A 22,010-nucleotide genomic window follows, 5' to 3' on the forward strand; every position below is an offset into this window, starting at 1 on the left:
TGCTAATGATGCATCGCACAGGGTAAGAGAAGTGTGCGTCGTCTTCCTCGTCGTCGTTGATATGTGAAATGTCACTTTGTACGGAGTTTGAATAGGAACGACAACGAGACAACTCGAGACATAACAGGATGACATGAAGGGAAAAAGAAATAGAGAAACGAGAAGGAGCAAGTGCTTCCTCCTCCAAGATATTGCAAACTTGACAAAAGGATACCATTTCGCCTGCAGGAGTTTGTCGTAAATTGCTCTTGTTCTTCCTGCTGCTTCTCCGTCTTCTATTGCCGAAGGATCCACAGGAACAGCAGAAACCCCCCCGTAACCTAATGCTAAAAGAAAGCAAAGCGAATTAGATGCAACAACAATAACGGAACAACAACATCATTATCTCTCTATTTCGCAGCGCTTTTGCTTTTCCCTTAGTTGTATTTTCTCGTTCAAACATTAACTTTTATTTCATCAAATGCATTTCCCAGGCTCGGGCTTTCCGTAAGTTCTCCAGTTTTCTCTCTGGGCAATAACCGTGCGTCTCGCTAATACGTTTGTCTCTCTCTCTCTCTCTCTCGGTCTCTTCTCTGGATAGGGAAGGAGAAAGAAAGAGAGAGAGAATGTGAAATGTGTTCATGGGCTACGACCAGCGAACATTACCTGTAAATTAAACGGATTGAAATGATATCAGGCAGTAGGCAGTAGGAAGGAGGAAGGAGCAGCTGGAGAGTTGTAGCTAAATTGAGGCAACTGGCAGAAGCGCCAAACAAAAAATTATAAGTCATACCGTCATCGCCGTGGCAACAGATTCAGTTTAAAAAGATGGTTGAATAGTGGTGAAAACTCAGGAAAAGGCATTCAGAAGATAAGTGCAACGAGTAGGGACGTTTGTTAGACGCTTCGTTCACGTCATAACTTTTATACCCTGTACTCAGACGGGTGACAGACGGGGACAGACGGACGGACAGACAGACTGATACTGATTAACAATATATGAATGTATATCCTTTATAGGGTCGGAAACGTTTCCTTCTGCCTGTTACATTTTTCTACCACAAATACAATACCTATTTACCTATCCCTATTTACTCTTCGAGTACCGGGTATAAAAATGGCAAAACTTTCGCTAAAAGATTTCAAGGAGAATCGCAAAACACAAGAATATTATTTTTAGGAATAAGAAGAAGTCCTTGAAGGGGTCTTAAAAACTAAAGCAAAATTACCGATGCATCTAAGAATTCGAAGTATTATTTTCCATATCAAGGCTGATTCGACGAAGAGAAAACGAGAAGAAACGTGTGAAACGCTTCTTACGCGTCACAACTTTTACACCCTGCACTCAGTACTACATTTGTACTTTAGCGGTTTTTTGTCAAATTTTCACATTTTTTTCTTCATCTCTCATCTACATCTACAACACTTCTCAAGCCAACACGCTCATTTAGCTCGTCCCCCTTTCCTAGAGCCGCACACTGCAGAGTCCCTGCAGAGGCAGAGGAAAGCGAGAGGCAGAGGCCGTCCAGAAGCAGAGTGTGTATGAGAGAATGTAAAAAACAAATATAAGCTGCGGGACTGGTTGGGTTTGGCCACGGCTGAGGCAGAGGCAGAGGCAGAAGAACGGCAGGGGCAGAGGCCCGCGAAGCAGAGTGTGAATGAGAGAATGTGCAAAAAACAAATATAAGCTGCGGGACGGTTTAGCCACTGTAAATTAATTTCTTCATTGTGGCTATAATAATGATCCGATCGGATCCAAATTGGTGATCTGATAGATATGGCCATTCCCTACGGAATGGCGTTTTTAGTTTTATTTTATCTTCAAAATTCGATTTGTAGATCTGGGAGGTTATCTCCCTTTTACGGGGGCAGAAGGGGGCGGGTCTCATTTTTTAAATACACTTGTAACAGTGTGAAAATACAGAAGCCTGGATGCAAAATTTGGTGGCTCTAGCTCTTATAGTCTCTGAGATCGAGGCGCTCAACAAGACGGACGGACAGACGGACAGACAGACATGGCTCAATCGACTCGGCTATTGATGCTGATCAAGAATATATATACGTTATGGGGTCGGAAACATGCAACCGTTATTCGCACAAATAAAATATACCCTATTTACTCTCCGAGTACCGGGTATAAAAATGTTCGATTCACACTTTCTCCTCTATCTCTTAAAGATTACCCAATTAAAACGATAGCCAGTCAAAAGTCCTTCATTAATTTAATAATATTTAGCTTTTCCTCCTGCAACTCTGTTCATTCAGCAAGGTCACTCTCTAAACTCTTTTCCACACCAAAACCCAAGCCAGTTTAATACCAGATATATTCCCAAATAAGGATATTAACCACTTTCAGACCTCTACGCTTAAGACAATCACATAGCCAAAGGGGCTTCATTTCCCCAAGTATTTTGAATACAAAACGCGCACAGAATTTACATTGAGCTCCGCCTTCAACAGAGCATAAGGATCTACAGGATGGCAGAATGGCACCATGGCAGCTTTGTATCCGATTAGTTGACGAAAACGAAACGTTTGGAAGCGCCTTGCGATGAAAACTTTGCCCTTTGCAGAGCCAGTGGGGGGGTGGAGTGTGGCACCAAGGTTTAGCTGTCATCAAATACGCCGCCTCCGAAATGGGGCAGGGAAGAAGTTGCACTGGAGGCATCAACCCGTACAGCAGCAGACGCAGGCCCGGACGAAGCTGTTTGCTCTGTCCGGGACCAGGACCGTGTCCGGGTGTTGTGTCAACTTTTGCACGCCATCCATTAGAGGGATGCGCTCCGCTCTGCCATGCCTGGAGGAAGGGTCTCCTTCACCAAAGATGCTGAGCAAAGATGTCGGGTGCTGCGCGAAGCTGTGTGGCAGGTGCAAAATGTATCCTGCTGCTCATTGTCAGCTGCATGCAGTAGCAGGATGGAGCAGTGTGGAATGGTAGAAGGACTCCTGCCTGCCTGTCTGTGGATGTCTTAGACAATCGCATGTGTAGTTTTCGAGGAGTTTTTCGCCCTGTTGTTGTTCCCAAAACTCGCATAAATATTTATGACAGCGTCTTTCTTGTGTCTTGTGTGTCGCCCCGCGTTAGTCAACAGACAGACAGACAGACAGCTTCCGGTGTCATTCACAAGGATGTGTGTGTGCCCAGCTCCTTAACTACGCAACACTCAAGGATTCATGGCTAAAGATCCACACAGCTCCTTTAATTGGTTCGTAAGTCGTGGGTCTACACTTTCTGCAGGGTATTTATAACTTTTAGCAAGAGCTTTGCAGCGGATTTGGGAGAGCAGAAGGACTGATAAAAGTGACAGATGGATTATAATTTTATTGGAGAACTTTAATTGCAATCACCTGTGGGATCTCTTGTCAGACTAGTTTTTAATGGTAAAAGCAGTTCTGCCTCGACATAAACATTTGTACTTCTAAAATAAAGTCAGAACTAAATTATCTGCTCTACTTTTCGATCTGCCAGGGTATCAATCGCCTCGTTATCGTTCTGCTATATTTTTCCTACCACCACTCTTATCCTTTCATCACTTTAAGAGTTGTTCTTTGCTAGCGCCACATTAGCAGGATTTTGATGCCTCGCCTTGTGCTGCATGTGAAATTAGTTGTGTTGCATTCGTCCCCAGTCCCGTCGTTGATGTTGCATGGGGTATGGGCGGTTTCGTTTGTGGGCGTGTGACAACACATTTATATACCATGTGTAATTAGGGAGGTGCAAAGCAAACTGGGGGAATACCTTTTGCTTCAGGCTTATCTGCCACAGCCGCAGCAACGTGGCAGCAGCAGTATCGTGTCAGCAACTTGAGCTAAACAAAAATCGTTGGAGAAAAATTACCGTTTAATGTCACCCCGTGCACTTGTCCATGTTCATGCAGCTCCATCCTTCTGACTTAATCCTGACTTTGTAGTTGGGCAAGAGTCTGCTGTATGGTGGAATAAGGAAGTTTAAAAGGAAGTCCTTATTTGTGTGCTTTAATCATATATTATTTGTATACTTTTCAAATGAGAATATGAAAATAAAGGAATGTACCGAAAAGTGACTGGAATTGGAGTTAAATCTGATCTGAGCACATAAAACCACACAAAATTCGAGGCACGTGTTCTCACCCACTGGTTTGGTGAGTATTAAAAAAAGTGTTCGGAACTAATAAGGCCGCTATTAGTTATCTAGTTAATACTGTCTTGACTCAGAAATAGTTTCTTGGTCACTTGTATGCGATATCTTTCTGAAAGCTTTCCCTCTCCAAAAACCCAAACATTTTGGTAAGCTAATGGAACACACAGACAGGGCAAAGAAAAGGCAAGAATTCAAATGCTTATTATTATTATGCTCAACTAGACTTTGTTTATTTTTTCCCTTGCGAGACTGCCGCCACTTGATATACATTTATGCATTCTGGCAATACGCTCATGAGATGAGATGAGAGAAAGCGAGCCCCAACCGAATACTAGAACAAACACAAAAGGGAGAAGCTGAGAAATCTGGGCTGGAGCAGCAGCAGCCACTGAGACATAAGACTGGAGCACGACTTGCACAGAGCACGTCGCCCAACGCCCGCCCACAGTCCAAAGTCCACAGACCACAAACCGAACAATGTCCGACTCAATATCGCAGATTCATAAAAATGAATGAATGCAGTGTGGCAGGCAATCGAGAGACGAGACGAGACCTAAACCCTACTCTGATACACCGAGAACCGAGAGAACCCAAACCTGCGTCATTGTAAATGGAAAATCAAGTTTTGTGAAATTGACTCTCAAGTGATGGAGCCACCCGCCACCATAAAGGAAAATCAAAAGGGTGTCTGGGTGTATGGGTTCGGGAGAGATCACTGGAGGACGACGGCGACCATTAAAATGAATTGCACTGCACTTTGTGCCATCAACAGAATCAACTGCCGGGCGACGCGAAACGAACGAACGAACGAATGATGCACCATAGGAATGACTTAAAATACAAAATAAAGTAGACCAAAAAGAAGGCAAAATACTTTTGCAGAGAACTGTAAGAAAAACAACAGAGCAAACAGGAGGAAGACAGGGGACAGGGCACAGTGGAAAATGCAGACGAATTGGAAAAAGCAGTGGCCAGAGCAAGATAGCAACGAAAACACACAGGAGAGAGATGAAACCGAATCCGAATCCAACTCTGAGCGCAACGCACTGAGGCAGCCAACAGAACATTGAACGCCATTTCAATAAAAGTGAATTGCCCGACTCTGCGATGGCGATGGCGACGATGTCGTCAGCAGACGCCTCAAACTTCTAAAGGCCCAAAGAGGAAAGAGGACCAGTCCAGCTTTGAACGCTTGGACGCAAAGGACACAATTTAGAGATGACAGCGTGACAGGGATGGGAGACAGAGAATATAAATTCTGGAATCAAAAGTAGGCATTGCATAAAAATCCAAGAAATTATCGTAAGGAAATTGGATTTGTATAACCAAAAAATCGAAATTGTGTCTATACAAATAAGCCAAAAATATCGTGCTCCCTTAACACAAGTTTTTCTACAAATTATCTCAACAATGGGCAGCAGTTTGTCCAACCAATTTCAAGAGCCTTCAGCTGCTGCTTCAGAACCCATCGCAGCTGGGATCGTGGCAGCAGATCCCATCACGGAGGAGACCGTAGCTATTTCTGGTGACACGAACGCCAAGTGCAGTCCCTGCTGTGCCTGTCCCGATACCAAGCAGGCACGTGATAAGTGCATTGGCGAGTACGGGGAAGAGCACTGTATGGGCGTGATAGATGCATACAAAAAGTGCATGCAGGAGGCGGGACTTAATATTTAAAGAAAGCCACGAGCTAGACACCTCTCCAAATGCTTGTTAAAGAAATGTAAACTACAATGAATGAAGAAACAGATTAAAACACGATTTAAATGTATTATGTACGGGCATTCCCTTATGTCTACACTTCCATTTATATCTCACCTTACCCTCATATTTATCACTAGAAATGACAAACAACAGTTGCGATAAAACTACCAAATATCAAAGGCTTACATAAGTTCCAAATAAATGGTAATTTCTGCTTAAAAAATGCATAAGTTTACATCACATTATGTCTCATCTCTAGCACTAACATGCACCAAACAGAAGCCATATCCAAGAAGTATAGTGAAAGAAGCAACCGCTGTAAAAGTTGAGTTAGTTCAAGTCTGGAATTCCGGAAGCGTGTGTAGCGCATCGACTGTTGACATGACTGACGACGATGTCGTCTTCTTGGTCTTCTCTTAGTCGTCGTCGTTGTCGTCCTGGGACTGCGACAGCAACTGCTACAGCGACTCGAACTGAGCCACACTGAAAGTTTGTCTGGTGCTCATCCTCATTCTCATCTTCACTTCACGCCACTGCTGGCCACTTGGTCTCGTGAGTCGTAAAAGCAAAGTATCTACATCAAGCGAGGCACAACAATAACTTCAAATGAGCATTTTAATAAATTTTTCAAAAAATCACTTGAAAAGTGGAAAATTCTCTCTACCCAAGCGACTAGACTCGACTGTTTGGTTTCCTCACATCCCGTTTTCCATCTGCACAGCTCACAGCTCAGAGTCTCGATTGCAAAATCAACTTAATATTTGCTCAAGGAATTAGTTGGCACGAGGATGGAAAATATAACTCGAAAAGTTATGAGTAGTTATGGACGACGGAGATTTAAATCTGTCAATGCTAATGGGTTGCTATCTCTACAAGAGACTGATAGAGAGAATGTGTGATTGGCTATCGTTTAGGGTGCAGATAATCGTGCATAAAAACCAACTAGAGTAAATCAGGTATCTCATTTTTTATAATTTTATTGACGGGTTGCATGGTGCAGGAATTTTCCATTGGATAGATCAAATCAGTAAAGATGGACTGGATGAAAGACGGAAAAGACGGAAAGAAGCAATCCGGTACTGTAAGGAATATCTAATATTTTCTTTTAATTATACCCGGTACTCGAAGAGTAAATAGGGTATTTTCTAGATATTGTTTCTTCTGTCTCAGGTACAACATAGGCACTATTTATTAAATTCATGAAATCTGCTTCGATTATTCCAGGTACTCGAAGAGTAAATGAAGAGTAAATGAAGAGTATATTGTATTTGTGGGGAATAACGGTTGTATGTAACGCACAGAAGGAAACGTTTCCGACCCCTTAAAGTATATATATTCTTGATCAGCATCAATGGCCGAGTCGATAGAGCCATGTCTGTCTGTCCGTCTGTCCGTCTTGTTTGTCGGCTAGTTCTCAGAGACTATAAGAGCTAGATCCACCAAATTTTGGCTCCAGACTGTGCTGTATGCTCACACTGAAACCAGTGTATTTCAAAAATTAGCCCCGCCCCCTTCTGCCCCCGCAAAAGGGCGAAACGCTCCCAAATATACAATTTTGAAGATAAAAGAAAACTAAAAACGCCATTCCGTAGGAAATGGCCATTTCTTTAAGATCACTAAATTCGGATCCTATTGGATCATTATTATAGCCACAATAGAGAAATTAATTTCCAGTGGCTAAACCCACCCTGTCCAGAAGCTTTTGTTGTTCTTTTTACATTCTCTCATTCACACTCTACTTCTGCTTCACTCGGCCCCTGCCTCTGCCCTCCCCCTGCCGATGCTTCTTCCGACTTTTAACCCACCCCGACCCGCAGCTTATATTTGTTTTTTTTGGTGCGGGCGCTGCCTCTGCCGCGAGTCTGAAGTGTGTGGGTCTAGGAAAGGGCGACGAGCTTAAGGAGCGTGTTGGTGTCAGTAGTGTTGTTGATGTAGATGACAGATGACAAAAATATGTAAAATTTGACAAATAACCGCTAAGGTGCAGATGTTGTAGTGAGTGCCGGGTATAAAAGTTGTGACGCGTAAGAAGCGTCTCACACGTCCCTTCTCGTTTTATTTTTAATTTTTTATTTATTGTATTTTTCTGGGATTGCCTATTTGTTAAGGATAAAGTTATTAATATCTAAACAAAAAATGATTACGTTTGCATTATGCGTTTAGAAGTTATGGGCGCCGAAAGTTAGTTATTATGAACATGTACTCATTATTGCTCCCCTCTGTATGTACATTCTTGATCAGCTTCAATAGCCGAGTCGATTAAGCCATATCTGTTAGTCCGTCCGTCCGTCCGTCCGTCAGAGACTTTAAAAGCTAGAGACACCAAATTTTGCATCCAGACTTCTGTATGCTCACACTGATTCAAGTGTATTTTAAAAATAAACCCTACGGGTTGGCATGAGAAGTGATGTAGATGAAGTGACAGATAAAGACAAAATTTAAAATATGAAAAAAACAGCTTCGGTACAGATGTAGAACTGAGTACCGGATATAAAAGTTGTGACGCGTAAGAAGCTTCTCGCACGTCCCTTCTCGTTTGTTTATCAATTAGTCATATTTGCTCAGGTATGTTATCCGATTTTGGTAGTATTTTCACATTATTTTTCTAATATTTTTTTCTAATATTATACCATTATTATTTTAATATTCTAAGTTTTATGTTGTGCTATTTTCTAGCATTTACACTACTAAATCTTAGATATTGGAAATAAGAAAAACCGCAAATATTCAATGAAATTAAACAAGAATTATTGGAAAATTCGAATTTTAAATTAGGATCAGTATCACTCAAGTAGCGAGCTAAATCCCCTTTTTTATACCCTGTACTCGAAGAGTAAATAGGGTATATTGTATTAGTGCAAATAACGGTTGTATGTAACGCACAGAAGGAAACGTTTCCGATCCCATAAAGTATATATATTCTTGATCAGCATCAAAAACCGAGTCGATAGAGCCATGTCTGACTGTCCGTCTAGCTTGTCGTCTAGTTCTCAGAGACTATAAGAGCTAGAGCCACCAAATTTTGGCTCAGGACTGCTGTATGCTCACACTGAAACCAGTGTATTTCAAAAATAAGCCCCGCCCCCGAAAAAGGGCGAAAACCCAAACCTAAATTTTTGAGTATAAAAGAAAACTAAAAACGCCATACCGTATCTATCAGATCACCAAAATCCGATTGGATTATTATTATGGCCACAATGAAATTTATTTGCAGTGGCTAAACCCACCCCGTCCCGCAGCTTATATTTGTTTTTTTTTCACATTCTCTTTTTCACACTCTGCTTCGCGAAGATACGTCTCTGCCTTTTTGGCTCTAGGGAAGGGGGACGAGCTAAAGGAGCGTGTTGGCGTGAGACGTGTTGTAGATGTAGATGACAGATGAAGAAAAAAATTTTAAATTTGACAAATAACCGCTAAGGTACAGATGTGGTACTACTGAGTGCCGGGTATAAAAGTTGTGACGCGTAAGGAGCGTCTCACGCGTCCCTTCTCGTTTGGTTTAAAAAACTTTATAACTCCACAACAGAATCCCAGCCAAAAAAAATAGCCACTGGCCATTGGGATATTTTCTAAAATGCAAAAACCGCCAGCAACATTTATGAGAATGCCTTTGCTAAAACAAATAACCATTGTAATAATGCTTTTTCGTAGGCGGTCCAGAGTGAATGGAGAGGAAGGAGCACAGCCATCCCTGAGTCTTTTTGCTGACTGCATCTTTGTTAATATATAAACGGAAATTTGTTTTCGGGGTAGAAGTGCAGTTTTTTGGTTGGAATACTCGTAAGCCCGGAGGCTTCTTGATTTGCGAGTGCATTGCATACTTTGTGGTTGCAGTGTAACGGAGGATATGGCTGCCAGGATCCTCCGTGGAATGCCCCGAACTTAATGAGTTATATTTTGTTTTATTTTTTGCGTTGGCTTGCTGCTTGGAATTTTTAATTAATGTAACACACATGCAGCTCGAGATACGTGCAGGGATTTCATTTGCAGGCGAATTCCTTTTGCCACTTTTTATTGTTTTCGTAAACTATTTTCGGGGCGACAAATTTCCATATGAGAATGAGGAAAAATACTTTCGATGCAGATAGTGCCTGAGGCTCTTCTGAGATTCTAATTAGCGGACTTTTAGTTGGGTAAAAAAAGTGTTTGGGGCGTCTACTCACCTATTTGCCAGCAGTTTCCCGCATGCTGTACATGGAAATTTGGGTTTCTCTTCATTGGGCACAGCCTTTACTGTCCGTTTGGGTTTCTCCTTTATAACCTTCTGGCTGTGCATCGTGGAAATGTGATTCTTGAGATTGTGTCGCCTGCCAAACTTCATCTGGCACACGGCACACTCGAAGATCTTTTCTTTGGTGTGAGTTCTGAGATGCGGCCGGAGGGAGTACATCTTGAATCGTTTCGGACAGCGCGGACACTGCAGCAGCTCGTTGCTGCCAATGGAGCCCGTTCGAGTGTGAAAGAAGCTGTGATACAGGAGATCCGATTCGTATTCGCATCTGAAAGCACACAGATCGCAGCTCCAGGACTTGCTGGCGTCTGTACTACCAGCGGAGGATGTGCTTGCCGTGGGCTGACAGCTACGATTGTGCCTGCCCAGTGCCTGGGGAGAATGGAAATTCTCGCCGCAACTCAGACAGGCATGATTATCCGTGGGATGCGCCTGCGCTCGATGCTGGGCCAGAGCTTGAGGTGAGTCAAAGATCTTCTGGCAGTTGGCGCATTGTTTGATGGTCACGACAAGTCGCTTCTTTTCGGCTGGTGTATTCGGTCGTCGATCCTCGAGGACCTCGCGTAGCATGCGCTCCAACACCTTATCCGACTGTGGGGCAATCCTGTCTTGGGGCGTAGACCGCAGCTTGTGTTGCAGCAGACTCCGATGGCGACGCGCCTCCAGCGCCGTCTCAAACTCCAAGTGGCAAATCCCACAGTAGTAGCGCTCCAGCTTGTGCTTGTATTTTTCGTGCCGCTGCAGCGCCAGACGGGACATTTGTGGTGCTCCGCATATGCCACACCGAAAGCGACTCTGATAGTCATCGGCGGCCGTGTCGGTGGGCGTCTCACCCGCATGATCCGTTGCAAAATGGCGACGCAGCTGCATATTGTAAAGGAAACTCTCGCCACAAGCAGAGCACTGCAGGCGACTCCGCTGGGCAATGCAGATGGGCACGGATCGGTTGAGTGCCAGCACCACATCCTTGTGGCAGGGGTGTAGCATATGCTCCCACATCACATCATTGGAGTCGCACTCAAACTGGCAGTAGCTGCACCAGAAGCTGCCACCTGTCGCCTTCACCCGCTGTAAATGCTCCTCGGATCGCCAGTGCTGCAGGAACGCCTCCTCCGTGTTGGCATAGAAGCTGCAGGGCAGACACTGGAACGGCGCCTGACGCACAATGCTGTCCATGTGGTCGAGTATGTCCTGCAGAAAGGACTGCCTCCGCAGCGGCGTCTGCTGCTGAAGGCGTCGGTAGTGGTAATGAGAAATCAGATGCTTGCCCATCAAATGCCTGGCCATCGTGTGGCGGCACAGATCGCAGCGCAGGAGATGCGCACGGCGTTTCCTTTTGGGGGACACAGGCTCCTCCGTTGGCTGCTCCTCCAGCTCTGGAAGACTAAAGTCCCTGCTTAGAGTAAGCTTTCCGCCGAGTGTGGCCTGCTCCAGCTGGCACTCGGTCTCCGCTCTTTTCAAATGGTAGCCGGAACGCAGATGCCGATCGTAGTTGCAGCGACTCTTTAAGCGCCTGCAGCAGATGTTGCACCAATAGCTTATGCCCGGCTGCTGCAGCTTCGTCAGGTCTATGTTCTCGCGGTACTCCAGCTGCTTGCTGCCGGGCACCCACTTGCCCTTGGTGTGCTCTTCAGGAGGATGCGCGTAGACCTCTTCCACGGGCTCATCCCAGCTGGGCGATATTCTTTCCAGGTGGGTGTGACGCAGCTGCGGACGATGCTCGGGCTTCCACTTGCCACCCGTATGCGTGGCAGGCACTGCTGGTGGCGAGTGCTGTACCACATCGTACTCCTCATCGGCTTCGTCTTCCTCCACATCGAAAGAGTCATCCGGATCGTCATCGTCTTCATCCTCCTCATCGCTGGGCTCCGGGGAGTCGTGCACAAAGTTAAGTGGCTTAAAGACAGACTCATCTCGTACTGCCTTGAGTACAGGATCTCTAGCCGCTGTCCAGGACTCCTCTTTGGCTGCTGCTCTATTTGGCCCATCCCATGCCTCCTCTTTGGGTCTCGACACGGTCTTTCCACCCGTTGAAACACTCTGCAGTTGCAGGGAGGAGAAGAACAAATCAGCTCCCAGTTCGTAGGGCAAATCGTAGGCTTCCGTCAAGGACTTGGAGGTCTTTCCACCATGGCTCGTTGTCGTTTTTCTCAGATAACTGCTTGGCGCCTCGGGCTCGGCGAAATGAAAGCCATCGTAAGAGTGATCCAAATGTGTGCTGCTGAGTATCGCCGTAGGCGAAAGCTTCTGAGTGGCAGCCTCTGCTCTTGTGGCAGGCGGCGTCACTGGTCTCTGGGCTTTCGGTGTATCCACCAGGCAATTGGTTTTGCGGTGTTCAATGTACTTGGCGAGTCCCACTATGGTGGCATTGCATTTAATGCACAAATGAGTGTCATCTAGATCGTCAGAGTCCATATTGGAGCTGTGGATTTAAGATAGAGATAGGATTTGAGCAAATTAAAGGTTTCAAAAAACAAAAGAGTGGATTTAAGACTAGCTTAGTTATATCTACGTTTTCCGGAGTCTTTTTTCCAGTGATTTATGGAGTCATAGTCTGTTAAAAGAGATGGGAAGGGCGTTATAAAAAATTAACTACCGCTTGAGAGCGTAGTTCCGCTTTTGTGGGGGATATTTCAAGCCCAGTTTATTCATTACCAGAACCTACACAGCAGGCCTGAGCGATCCCCAACACCCATCAATGCTGCAGTCACCATTCACCACAGCGTTGACATGGTCGTGTCTGTATCAGTGTCTCCCGCCTCCCCCTAGTGCTTTTCCATAACCATCCCTGCTTTCCGCATCCACAGTTCCTTGTTGCCTTGTGTGTATTGTTGCGGCCTGTCAGAAATTAAGTTTATCGCGTCTGGGTGTGGCGTACATGTCTCTGTCTCTCCTCTCTCTCTGACTCTCTCTGCTTCTCACTTTCTCTACAGCGCCAATGCTAAATGTAAAAGTGTCATTTCCGCCATATGTGAGCACGCGATGAACGATGCGTCGAAGTCGACGTTGACGCTGCCGCTTGCTACCACCTTGGGGTGGTGTTGCTGCCGCCTGTTGGGTGCTGTTGCCTCTCATAATTTCATAGTACAATTGCAGCAGCAGCAAACACCAATCTCTGGGCACTGCCACTGGCAACTGCTGCCTGTTTTCCGCGTGGAATTTATACAAGCAAGGCCCATGTTTGAGGTTAAATACGAAAAACATAACAATTCCCGTGGATAGACACAAACCCACACACATACAGATGAGGGGGAATGTGGATTATGTGGCATTCACGCGGATTTCTGCCTGCCTGCCCGTGTTCTGTCTACCTTCCATTCGTCTAACAAGGACAATATTGGCTGACTCCTCCTACAACCCCCATCCACTGGCTCTCCTTTGAGTGATAAACGTACATTTGTTTAACAATTAACGTGGCTGGCATCAGCAAGAGCAAAAGCAGCACATGCAACACCAAACAGCCATTTATTTATAGTCTTTCCCCTGTTTTAGACTCCTTTTCTCCCACTCCCCTCCAGCCTTTACAATTTTTATATCGCTAATTAGTCGAATCGTGGGGGTTTCGTTGGTTTCAATCCCCAAACATAGGACGACGCCTTGTAGAGTGTCTCTGATTCACGATAATTGCTTATTACTCGTACATAATTCGTATATAATTTGCATGTCTGTTTGTAGAATGGTACATCGGTACATATAATTAAGGTATGTACATGTACATATATGTACGCAAGTATGTACAGTGTACATTGTACATATGTATATTCGTATCTGTTGCTCTTTTGCCAAGTAATTACCTTCTAATAGAACATTTGCTCAGCATTTGGTAGATGGAGAGAGAGACAAAGAGTTTTATTATGGGTAAACAGATCTTGTTGTCTTTAGGGAGATGTGTAAGTGGGTGGAAGATCGTTTAAAATGATAGATTATGCATGGGAATGACAGGATTTACATATAAGATGATTTATTATATTTATTTGTATTTTAGTTGGTATGTAAAGAGATGAATTAGATTATTATACTCGCTACCGATTTAAGATTACAATATTTTACAAAATAAAAGCGTCGAATTCCAATGTCTAAATGTTAAAATAATCCTTTATGTGAACATTTTTCCTTCTGTTTAATAGCGGTTTTCTATAAAAGTTGAGTAGTTTCAATATTTTAAGTGTTATTTTAATTGTATGTATAGATTTTGTATAGATGTCGTTTGTGTAGCCACAAACTGTACAAATATGATATTTAACGAGAAGGGACGTGTGAGACGCTTCTTACGCGTCACAACTTTTATACCCGGCACTCAGGACTACATCTAGATGTAGAAGACATCGCCAACCACTAGATATCGCTCACATTACAGAACACGTAGTAAAAAGCCTGTACGATTTAGATTTAAACATCAAACCGTATGGTCAGACCTAAATTTATGTCTGTTAAGAATTCTCAGTAACCTATATAAATATTTTAAAACTAACCCAATAAATATGAGATATGCACCGCTGACCTAAATAAATATTCAACAGACAGCTGGATGCACGTGCATGCACATGCATGCACATAATCTTGTTATATTGATAACATAAAAATAAAAATGATAACATGTCATAAATAACATTCGAGATGATCTGCAGTTGTAAAATGTCACACCATCTGCATGATAATCGTTTTACGACAGTCATATAAATATCTTTCCATACTTACTTATACTTAGAACTAATTAAACAAACCTATGATCCTAAGTAAACAATTGTACTACTAGAAACCAAACGAAAGAAAACTCTGACGTATTCACATCTCCGAAGCCCAATTTGTTCAAGTACCGATTGCGGCGACATTTTGTTACTGGTACGTGAACCGGTGGCAAACACATTTATATTTCATCATACGATTGTCATATTGACAATCACTAGAACCAACTGAATCTACATCAACAGATTCATTTGATTCATTCATTTGGTGACCCCCGACTTTTGGACATTTAACCGTTCATCTGGAGTATTGTTCCCGATTTGGAACTGGGATTTATTTGGAAAATCCTACATAATTGGTCAACTTGGCGACCAATTTACATACATACGTCATCAATCACAGTTGTGATTTATCATTACCTTCTGTGAAGGAAAACTAGCTGGATTTATTTAAATCAACCCAAACCGATACAGTCAACTTGGCGACTACGGTTGGATTAAAAAAAAAACATTCGACATTGTCATTAACAATTTGTTAGACTACTTTGACCACCTTTTTTGGTTGTGAGTAGCCTGTCATAACGACAAACAAATTACCTCCATCGGGTCAAAGTAGTACGGCAAATAATAAAAAATGGCATCATCAAGCATTAATGTTGTGCTGGACAGGCAATTGGCCACGGGCGAAGAGATCCAAAACATCATCAGGAGTTCCTGAGTTCCTCATAAAGGATCCCTCTGAAAGGAAGCAGCAGCCTGAATATTTTCAAACCCGACTTGAGAGGTTAATGAATCTCTGGAAAACATTTTTAATGGAAGACACAAACATTCAAGAAATAACTGATGGCGCAAAATATGAGCACAATTATTTCTCTAATAAATATTTTGAAAATATCAAAGAATTGGTCAGCAAATACAACGACGAGTTGACCAAACAATTGTCTTCTTTGGAAATGAAGATAGTTTCTGGATCTATTACCTCCATGGAGAATGAGTCCGAAATTGAGCCCATGATCCGAGAACAAAGGGTGCTGCTTGAAAGTCTACAGCGCATCATGAACAGATTGACAAATTAGACGCGAAAGGATTTCAAACCAATAATATTAAAATATTGGGATGAAATTAGAACGATTCATGTCAAAATCTATTCCAAATGAATCGATCCTGTGAAAATGGGATATAACATTAACAGTTATATTGCAGCTGAAGATGCAGTATTAACAACTCAAACAATGACTGTATCAGACCCTGTTTAGTCATTTATTCCTGCTCCACATATGCATAATGCATTACCCCTGCCAAAGGTTGCAATCCCCAAGTTTGATGGAGACTACCTAAAGTGGCAACAATTTCATGACATTTTTAAGAAAATGATTCATGAAGCATCTGTACCCGTCATTCAAAAGATGTGGTATTTAAAAACCAATGTTACGGGAGAGGCAGAAAATTTAATACGCCACCTTTCGTTAACAGAAGGAAATTACATTACAGCATGGAATACGTTACAAGAGCGTTTCAGCAACAAGAGAGTGCTCAGTAACACATTGATTCAAAAATTATTGGATCAACCAAACATATCAAATGATGCCAAATCAATTAAGGCATTACACGATAACATCAAAGAAACCTTAGCAGCTCTAAATAACATCGACATAGAAACAGATAAATGGGATACGCTTCTACTATGTTTTCTGACGAATAAATTAGATCGTCAAACTCATACGTTGTATAAGCAATCTATACAGAATACTAAGGAATTACAACCTTTGAGCGAATTCGTGAAATTCCTCGAGCAAAGGTTTCTTACATTGGAAGCCATTGGATGGGAAAAACCAAAGAAACCCATCACATGTGCCTCAGCAGGAGCTGAAAGCCAGTATTTCTGCCATTTTTGTGAAAAGCCAAATCACGCTATCTATAAATGCACACAGTTCTTAAAGAAAACTTCTGCAGATAGATTAAATTGGGTTCAAAAGAACCAACTGTGCGTCAAATGTTTCAAACGCAATCACACAGCAAAAATTGCCAAAGAAGATATTGTTTTAAATGCAACAAAGGGCACAACACTCTTCTCCATTTGGAAACTAAGTCCGAAGCCAAAACTGCAGCATCAGCAAATAGTATACAAAATAATTATGTACTATTGGCTACCGCTCGAGTTCATATCCAAGGCAACAATGGACAAATTGCTGAGTTCAGAGCATTGCTTGACTCAGGCTCACAAGTCAATGTAATCTCGGAAAGTGCATTGAAAATATTAGATCTGAAAGTGGAAAAATCAGATCTACAAATAAATGGAATTGGCGGACGAACACAAACATCAAAAGCAAGAGTCAATGTTATGCTCAAATCAAGACATAATAAATTCAGTTCAAGACTAGAGGCAATTTTACTGCCACGCATAGTCTCAGATCAACCAGCACGGTCAATTGAGACATCTTGTTGGAAGCTTCCGAAAGGCATTAGCTGAAAAACATTAGCTGATCCCAATTTCGACAAAGTTGGAAAAAAAGACATTCTGTTAGGAGCAGAACACTACTTCGATATCATGCAACACAAGCATGTATCAATTGGAATAGGATTGCCTAAATTACAAAAAACCAAATTAGGATGGATTGTGGCTGGAAAGCTAAAAGACGCTTCAAAAAATCCGAGCACATGTGCAGTATTGACGGAAGAAGAAAAGGTCGATCAACAGATCGCAAAATTTTGGGAACTGGACTTGGATTTCCAAACAACACAACATATTTTTCTCCACTGGAAAAACGATGTGAGCAGCATTTTTTACAAAATGTTCAGATGGCATCAGATAATAAACTCATCGTCCGATTGCCCTCTTTGGAAGAACCTTCATCCCTGGGGCAGAGTCGTGATCTAGCGACACGACGATTTTTTGCTTAGAAAAGCGGCTCGCTCGAGATCCGGAAACAAAGGCACGTTACATTTATGAAAGAATATGAGGCTCTTGGTCATATGAAGGAAATGCAGACAAAAGAAATAGCAAGATCACGTTATTTCATCCCACACCATTGTGTCGTAAAACCTGACAGCTCTACAACTAAATTGAGAGTGGTTTTTGATGCGTCTGCAGTTACCTCGTCCGGAAAATCGCTCAACGACCTGATGCATAGAGGTCCAACTGTGCAAAATTCAATATTTTCAATATTGCTTAGGTTCAGGGTGCACAGATATGTATTTACTGCCGACATCGAAAAAATGTATCGTCAGATCTGGATCAATCCCGAGGACCAGTACTATTAGACAATAGTATGGCGCAATGATCCATCAGAAGATCTACGATACTATAGACTAAAAACAGTGACTTATGGAACAAAAGCGGCTCCATATTTAGCCACAAAATGTCTACAATATCTCGCCCAAAGGGAAAGAAAGGAATACCCGTTTGGAGCTGCTGCTTTGGAAAATGACTTTTATGTGGATGATTGCTTAACAGGAGCATATTCCATACCAGAGGCCCTCCAGAGACAGCAAGAACTTAACAAACTACTGCATAAATCAGGGTTTAACTTAAGAAAATGGGGCACGAACAACGTTCAGGTACTTCAAGGAATTCCAACGGAAGACATCACTTCAAGCGTACAATTGGACGATACTGCTTATGAAGAGTACAGCATTAAAACCCTGGGAATCACTTGGATGCCTAAATCTGACCAGTTTTGGGGAAGAACAGAAATTGCCACCAAGGATGTAATATCTAGAAGAGATGTCGTATCAGAGATCTTTAGGATTTTCGATCCACTTGGACTCTTTTCACCGGTGGTAATGAAGGCAAAGATCTTTATGCAACATCTCACAAAGGAAGGATTTGACTACAAAGAAGCACTTCCAGTTCATCTCCAGGAGGAATGAAAAAGGCGTAAAAGGCGTAACTAAGGTAAAAGAAGATTTATCCATGGAGAACGCCACAACCTTTTTGTGGTCTGATTCAAGGATTGTTTTGTCATGGATAAACTGTACAACATCCATACCAGACAAATTCGTAGCGACAAGAATAGCTACAATACACGAATTAACGATACAAAGGCATTGGACGCATGTTTCATCTGAAAATAATGCAGCGGATGCATTGTCTAGAGGAATGACGTCGATTAAATTCGCGAAAAATAGTATGTGGTTTTATGGCCCACTATTTCTTCATGGCCCACCATCAACATGGCCACCAGCATTTGTGGCTACAAAAGAGGAAAATATCAGTGCAAATCCCCAAAAAATTAGTCAGTCATCAATTATGACCATCACTTAGGTGATATTATATACAAAATAAAGCACCGTCAAAAGTGGAGAAAATCGTGAGCGACCATTAAAGAAGGAACATTGGTAATACTAAAGGAAGACAATACACCGGTATTACAATGGCCACTTGGAAGAATCACTCAATTGTTTCATGGCAAGGACAATTTCGTACGAGTGGTTGAAGTAAAAACAGCCGAGGGAATCTTCAAACGTGAGATTCAACATGTTGCTCCACTGTTCAATGAAGAGGAACCCACACATAAACATCCGATAGATGATCCATCTGAAAATGGAGAGTCATCTGAAGACAGACAGCCTAGAAAAAGGACACAGCCGAATAGACTGTCGTTAACCATGACAATGTTTGTCATATTGTTACTTTTACCGTTAGCAATGGCGCTGTCAATCAACATAACCCAGTTTGGTTCAAACCCGGGTATATACTTCGAAAAGGTAGGAACCAGCCAACTTGCGACAACTGACTGGACCATAATTGTCTATTACAACCTAAAGCCCTATTGGAAAGACATGAACACATTCACCATGGGTACATAAAAAATTGGACAGCTATGCAAGCAACTTCAACAAGTAGAAGCATGCACCAGTATGTATCAACATTTCAAACATATAGAAGAGGACCTTCAAGCTGAAAATGCGCTAATAGCCAGGACACGGAAACAAAGAGCTTCGCTGGACATCATTGGAAACATCGCAAGCAGTCTGTTTGGCGTATTAGATTCAACATATGCCCGTACAATGTCGGAAACGATAGCAAAGGTTAAGGATAACGAGAATCACTTATTAACCCTGCTTAAAAATCAGACATCATTGATTGACTCTACAATTAATGTAATAAAAAGGGATGAAATCTCAAACTCCAAAAGACTAAGTCGAGTTGAGGACTTTATCACCGAATCAAAGGGAAGAGCTGATCACTTCATCGCTTTTCAATGGTATGTAACATTGTCAACTCAATTGACTCTATTATCTGCAAGCCTACAACGAATGCAAGCGGAAATCATCAACGTCTTGACAGATATCCGACACAACACGATAAGCCCTGTGTTAATTTCGCCACGACAACTAAAGGAACAACTCGAGCAGATACGAGATCACTTAAAGCCGGGACAAGTTCTCCCAGTAACTCCCGAAAATATGCTAATGGTGTATCAGATGATAAAGGCTGAAGGCACGATTATAGATGATCATGCAATCATCAGAGTTACGTTTCCATTAGTTTCAGCATACGAACAGGAAATCTACAAGCTGACACCTATCCCATCACCAACTGAAAATGGGATAAGTATGTTCGAAGTCAAGACACCATACATCGCAATCAAAAGTCACCGAGACGAATTCGTAGAACTGTCAGAGAGTGATCTAAAAAATTGCCATCCAAGAGCAAACAATGATTTTGTATGCTATAATAAGCAAACAATGTTCTCAGTTGAAACAAGTTGCGAATTACAAATATTCCATAACAAAACGGATCCATCATGCAACTTAATTAAAACAAAAAAATCATTTATATGGTTAAGTATGCATGGTAAAAATCAATGGATATTTTCAACAAAATCATCATTGAAACTATCAGCAGTATGTGAAGATGGAATATCGGATATCAAACTACAAAATTCAGGATTATTGATCGCAAACCCTGGATGCATCATTCGAAATTCTTTGATGACCGTGACAAGTCAAAGCACAATGGAGACGACATGGCATTCGTCATACGCTCGATTCGGGGAAAATGACATCAACAAAACATCAACTGAACGTCCGACAGATACAGCTTCAACTAACGAAAATAATTTAAATTACAAGGAGCTGTATCAAATGAAACAAGGCTGTTACCACCGAATAGTTTCAAGTTACCCCACAACCTTGAAAATATCGGTCATCACCATATTGCCATATACATTGCAATGATCTTCATAATGATCATTGTAATAGTTCATTTGGTCAAGAAATGGCACAAAGCCAGGAATACTTCGCAGCCAATACAACAGCCTACCACATCAGCGAATGGAGGCACACACCAAGTCAGCCGTTTACAATCAACATTAATGATGGTTGAATGGTCCATGGTATCATGGTACCATGGTCAACGGCCGGGAGGATGTACGATTTAGATTTAAACATCAAACCGTGTGGTCAGACCTAAATTTATGTCTGTTAAGAATTCTCAGTAACCTATATAAATATTTTAAAACTAACCCAATAAATATGAGATATGCACCGCTGACCTAAATAAATATTCAACAGACAGCTGGATGCACGTGCATGCACATGCATGCACATAATCTTGTTATATTGATAACACAGTCATAAATAACATTCGAGATGATCTGCAGTTGTAAAATGTCACACCATCTGCATGATAATCGTTTTACGACAGTCATATAAATATCTTTCCATACTTACTTATACTTAGAACTAATTAAACAAGCCTATGATCCTAAGTAAACAATTGTACTACTAGAAACTGTATATATACCGCACATTTTACCAAATAAAATCAGTACGAAAGAAAACTCTGACGTATTCACATCTCCGAAGCCCAATTTGTTCAAGTACCGATTGTTACATTTTGTTACTGGTACGTGAACCGGTGGCATACACATTTATATTTCATCATACGATTGTCATATTGACAATCACCAGAACCAAGTGAATCTACATCAACAGATTCATTTGATTTATTCAAAGCCTACTAAATAAAATGCATCAAAAAAATTGGATCAGTTAATCGCATTTTCCAATTTATGGGATATTTAAAACAGCAATCAAATTGGTACTTTTTCCCTGCACATTTTGTGCAATAATGACCGCTAGGTTTCACAGCAGATTTTTCGAGAGTGGCGACATCTATGAAAATTTCTTGTACGCAACTTTAATGGTCTCTCTTTTTCTAATACAGAGCGTTAAAACCCGAGTCTTTTAAAAATTAGCTTTTGGCCACTGTTTCAGCAACTCCTCGTACCCAGTTCGGAATCAAAATCTCGAAATAAAAAGCCAAGTGCTGCTGGTTCGACCG

General features: G+C 42.1%; 2 protein-coding genes across 3 annotated transcripts in view; one reads left to right on the plus strand and one right to left on the minus strand.

Annotated features, from left to right (window-relative positions):
- LOC117591075 (zinc finger protein 263) overlaps positions 1-22,010 on the minus strand; it is a 53,364-nt gene that overhangs the window by 9,879 nt on the left and 21,475 nt on the right. Inside the window, exons 2-3 of one of the 2 annotated variants that reach the window (XM_034284177.1) lie at positions 9,967-12,456; positions 115-645 (exon numbers count right to left, since the gene is read on the minus strand). In XM_034284177.1, coding sequence (XP_034140068.1) covers positions 642-645; positions 9,967-12,456 — 2,494 coding nt within the window. In that variant the 3' untranslated portion in view covers positions 115-641. Of the gene's footprint in view, positions 1-114; positions 646-9,966; positions 12,457-22,010 lie in introns of those variants that run through there. The other variant, XM_034284176.1, reaches the window with a different exon arrangement.
- Positions 5,391-5,870, plus strand: LOC117591077 (cytochrome c oxidase copper chaperone-like). Its single transcript, XM_034284178.1, has one exon. The coding sequence runs from the start codon at positions 5,510-5,512 to the stop codon at positions 5,774-5,776; it is 267 nt and encodes an 88-aa protein (XP_034140069.1). The 5' UTR covers positions 5,391-5,509; the 3' UTR covers positions 5,777-5,870.

Source organism: Drosophila guanche, unplaced genomic scaffold (genome assembly GCF_900245975.1).
Source record: "Drosophila guanche unplaced genomic scaffold, DGUA_6, whole genome shotgun sequence".
Taxonomy (NCBI): domain Eukaryota; kingdom Metazoa; phylum Arthropoda; class Insecta; order Diptera; family Drosophilidae; genus Drosophila; species Drosophila guanche.

Coding starts and splice junctions, on each gene's coding strand:
- LOC117591077 (XM_034284178.1), top strand. CDS start 5,510: ATGGGCAGCAGTTTGTCCAACCAATTTCAAGAGCCTTCAGCTGCTGCT.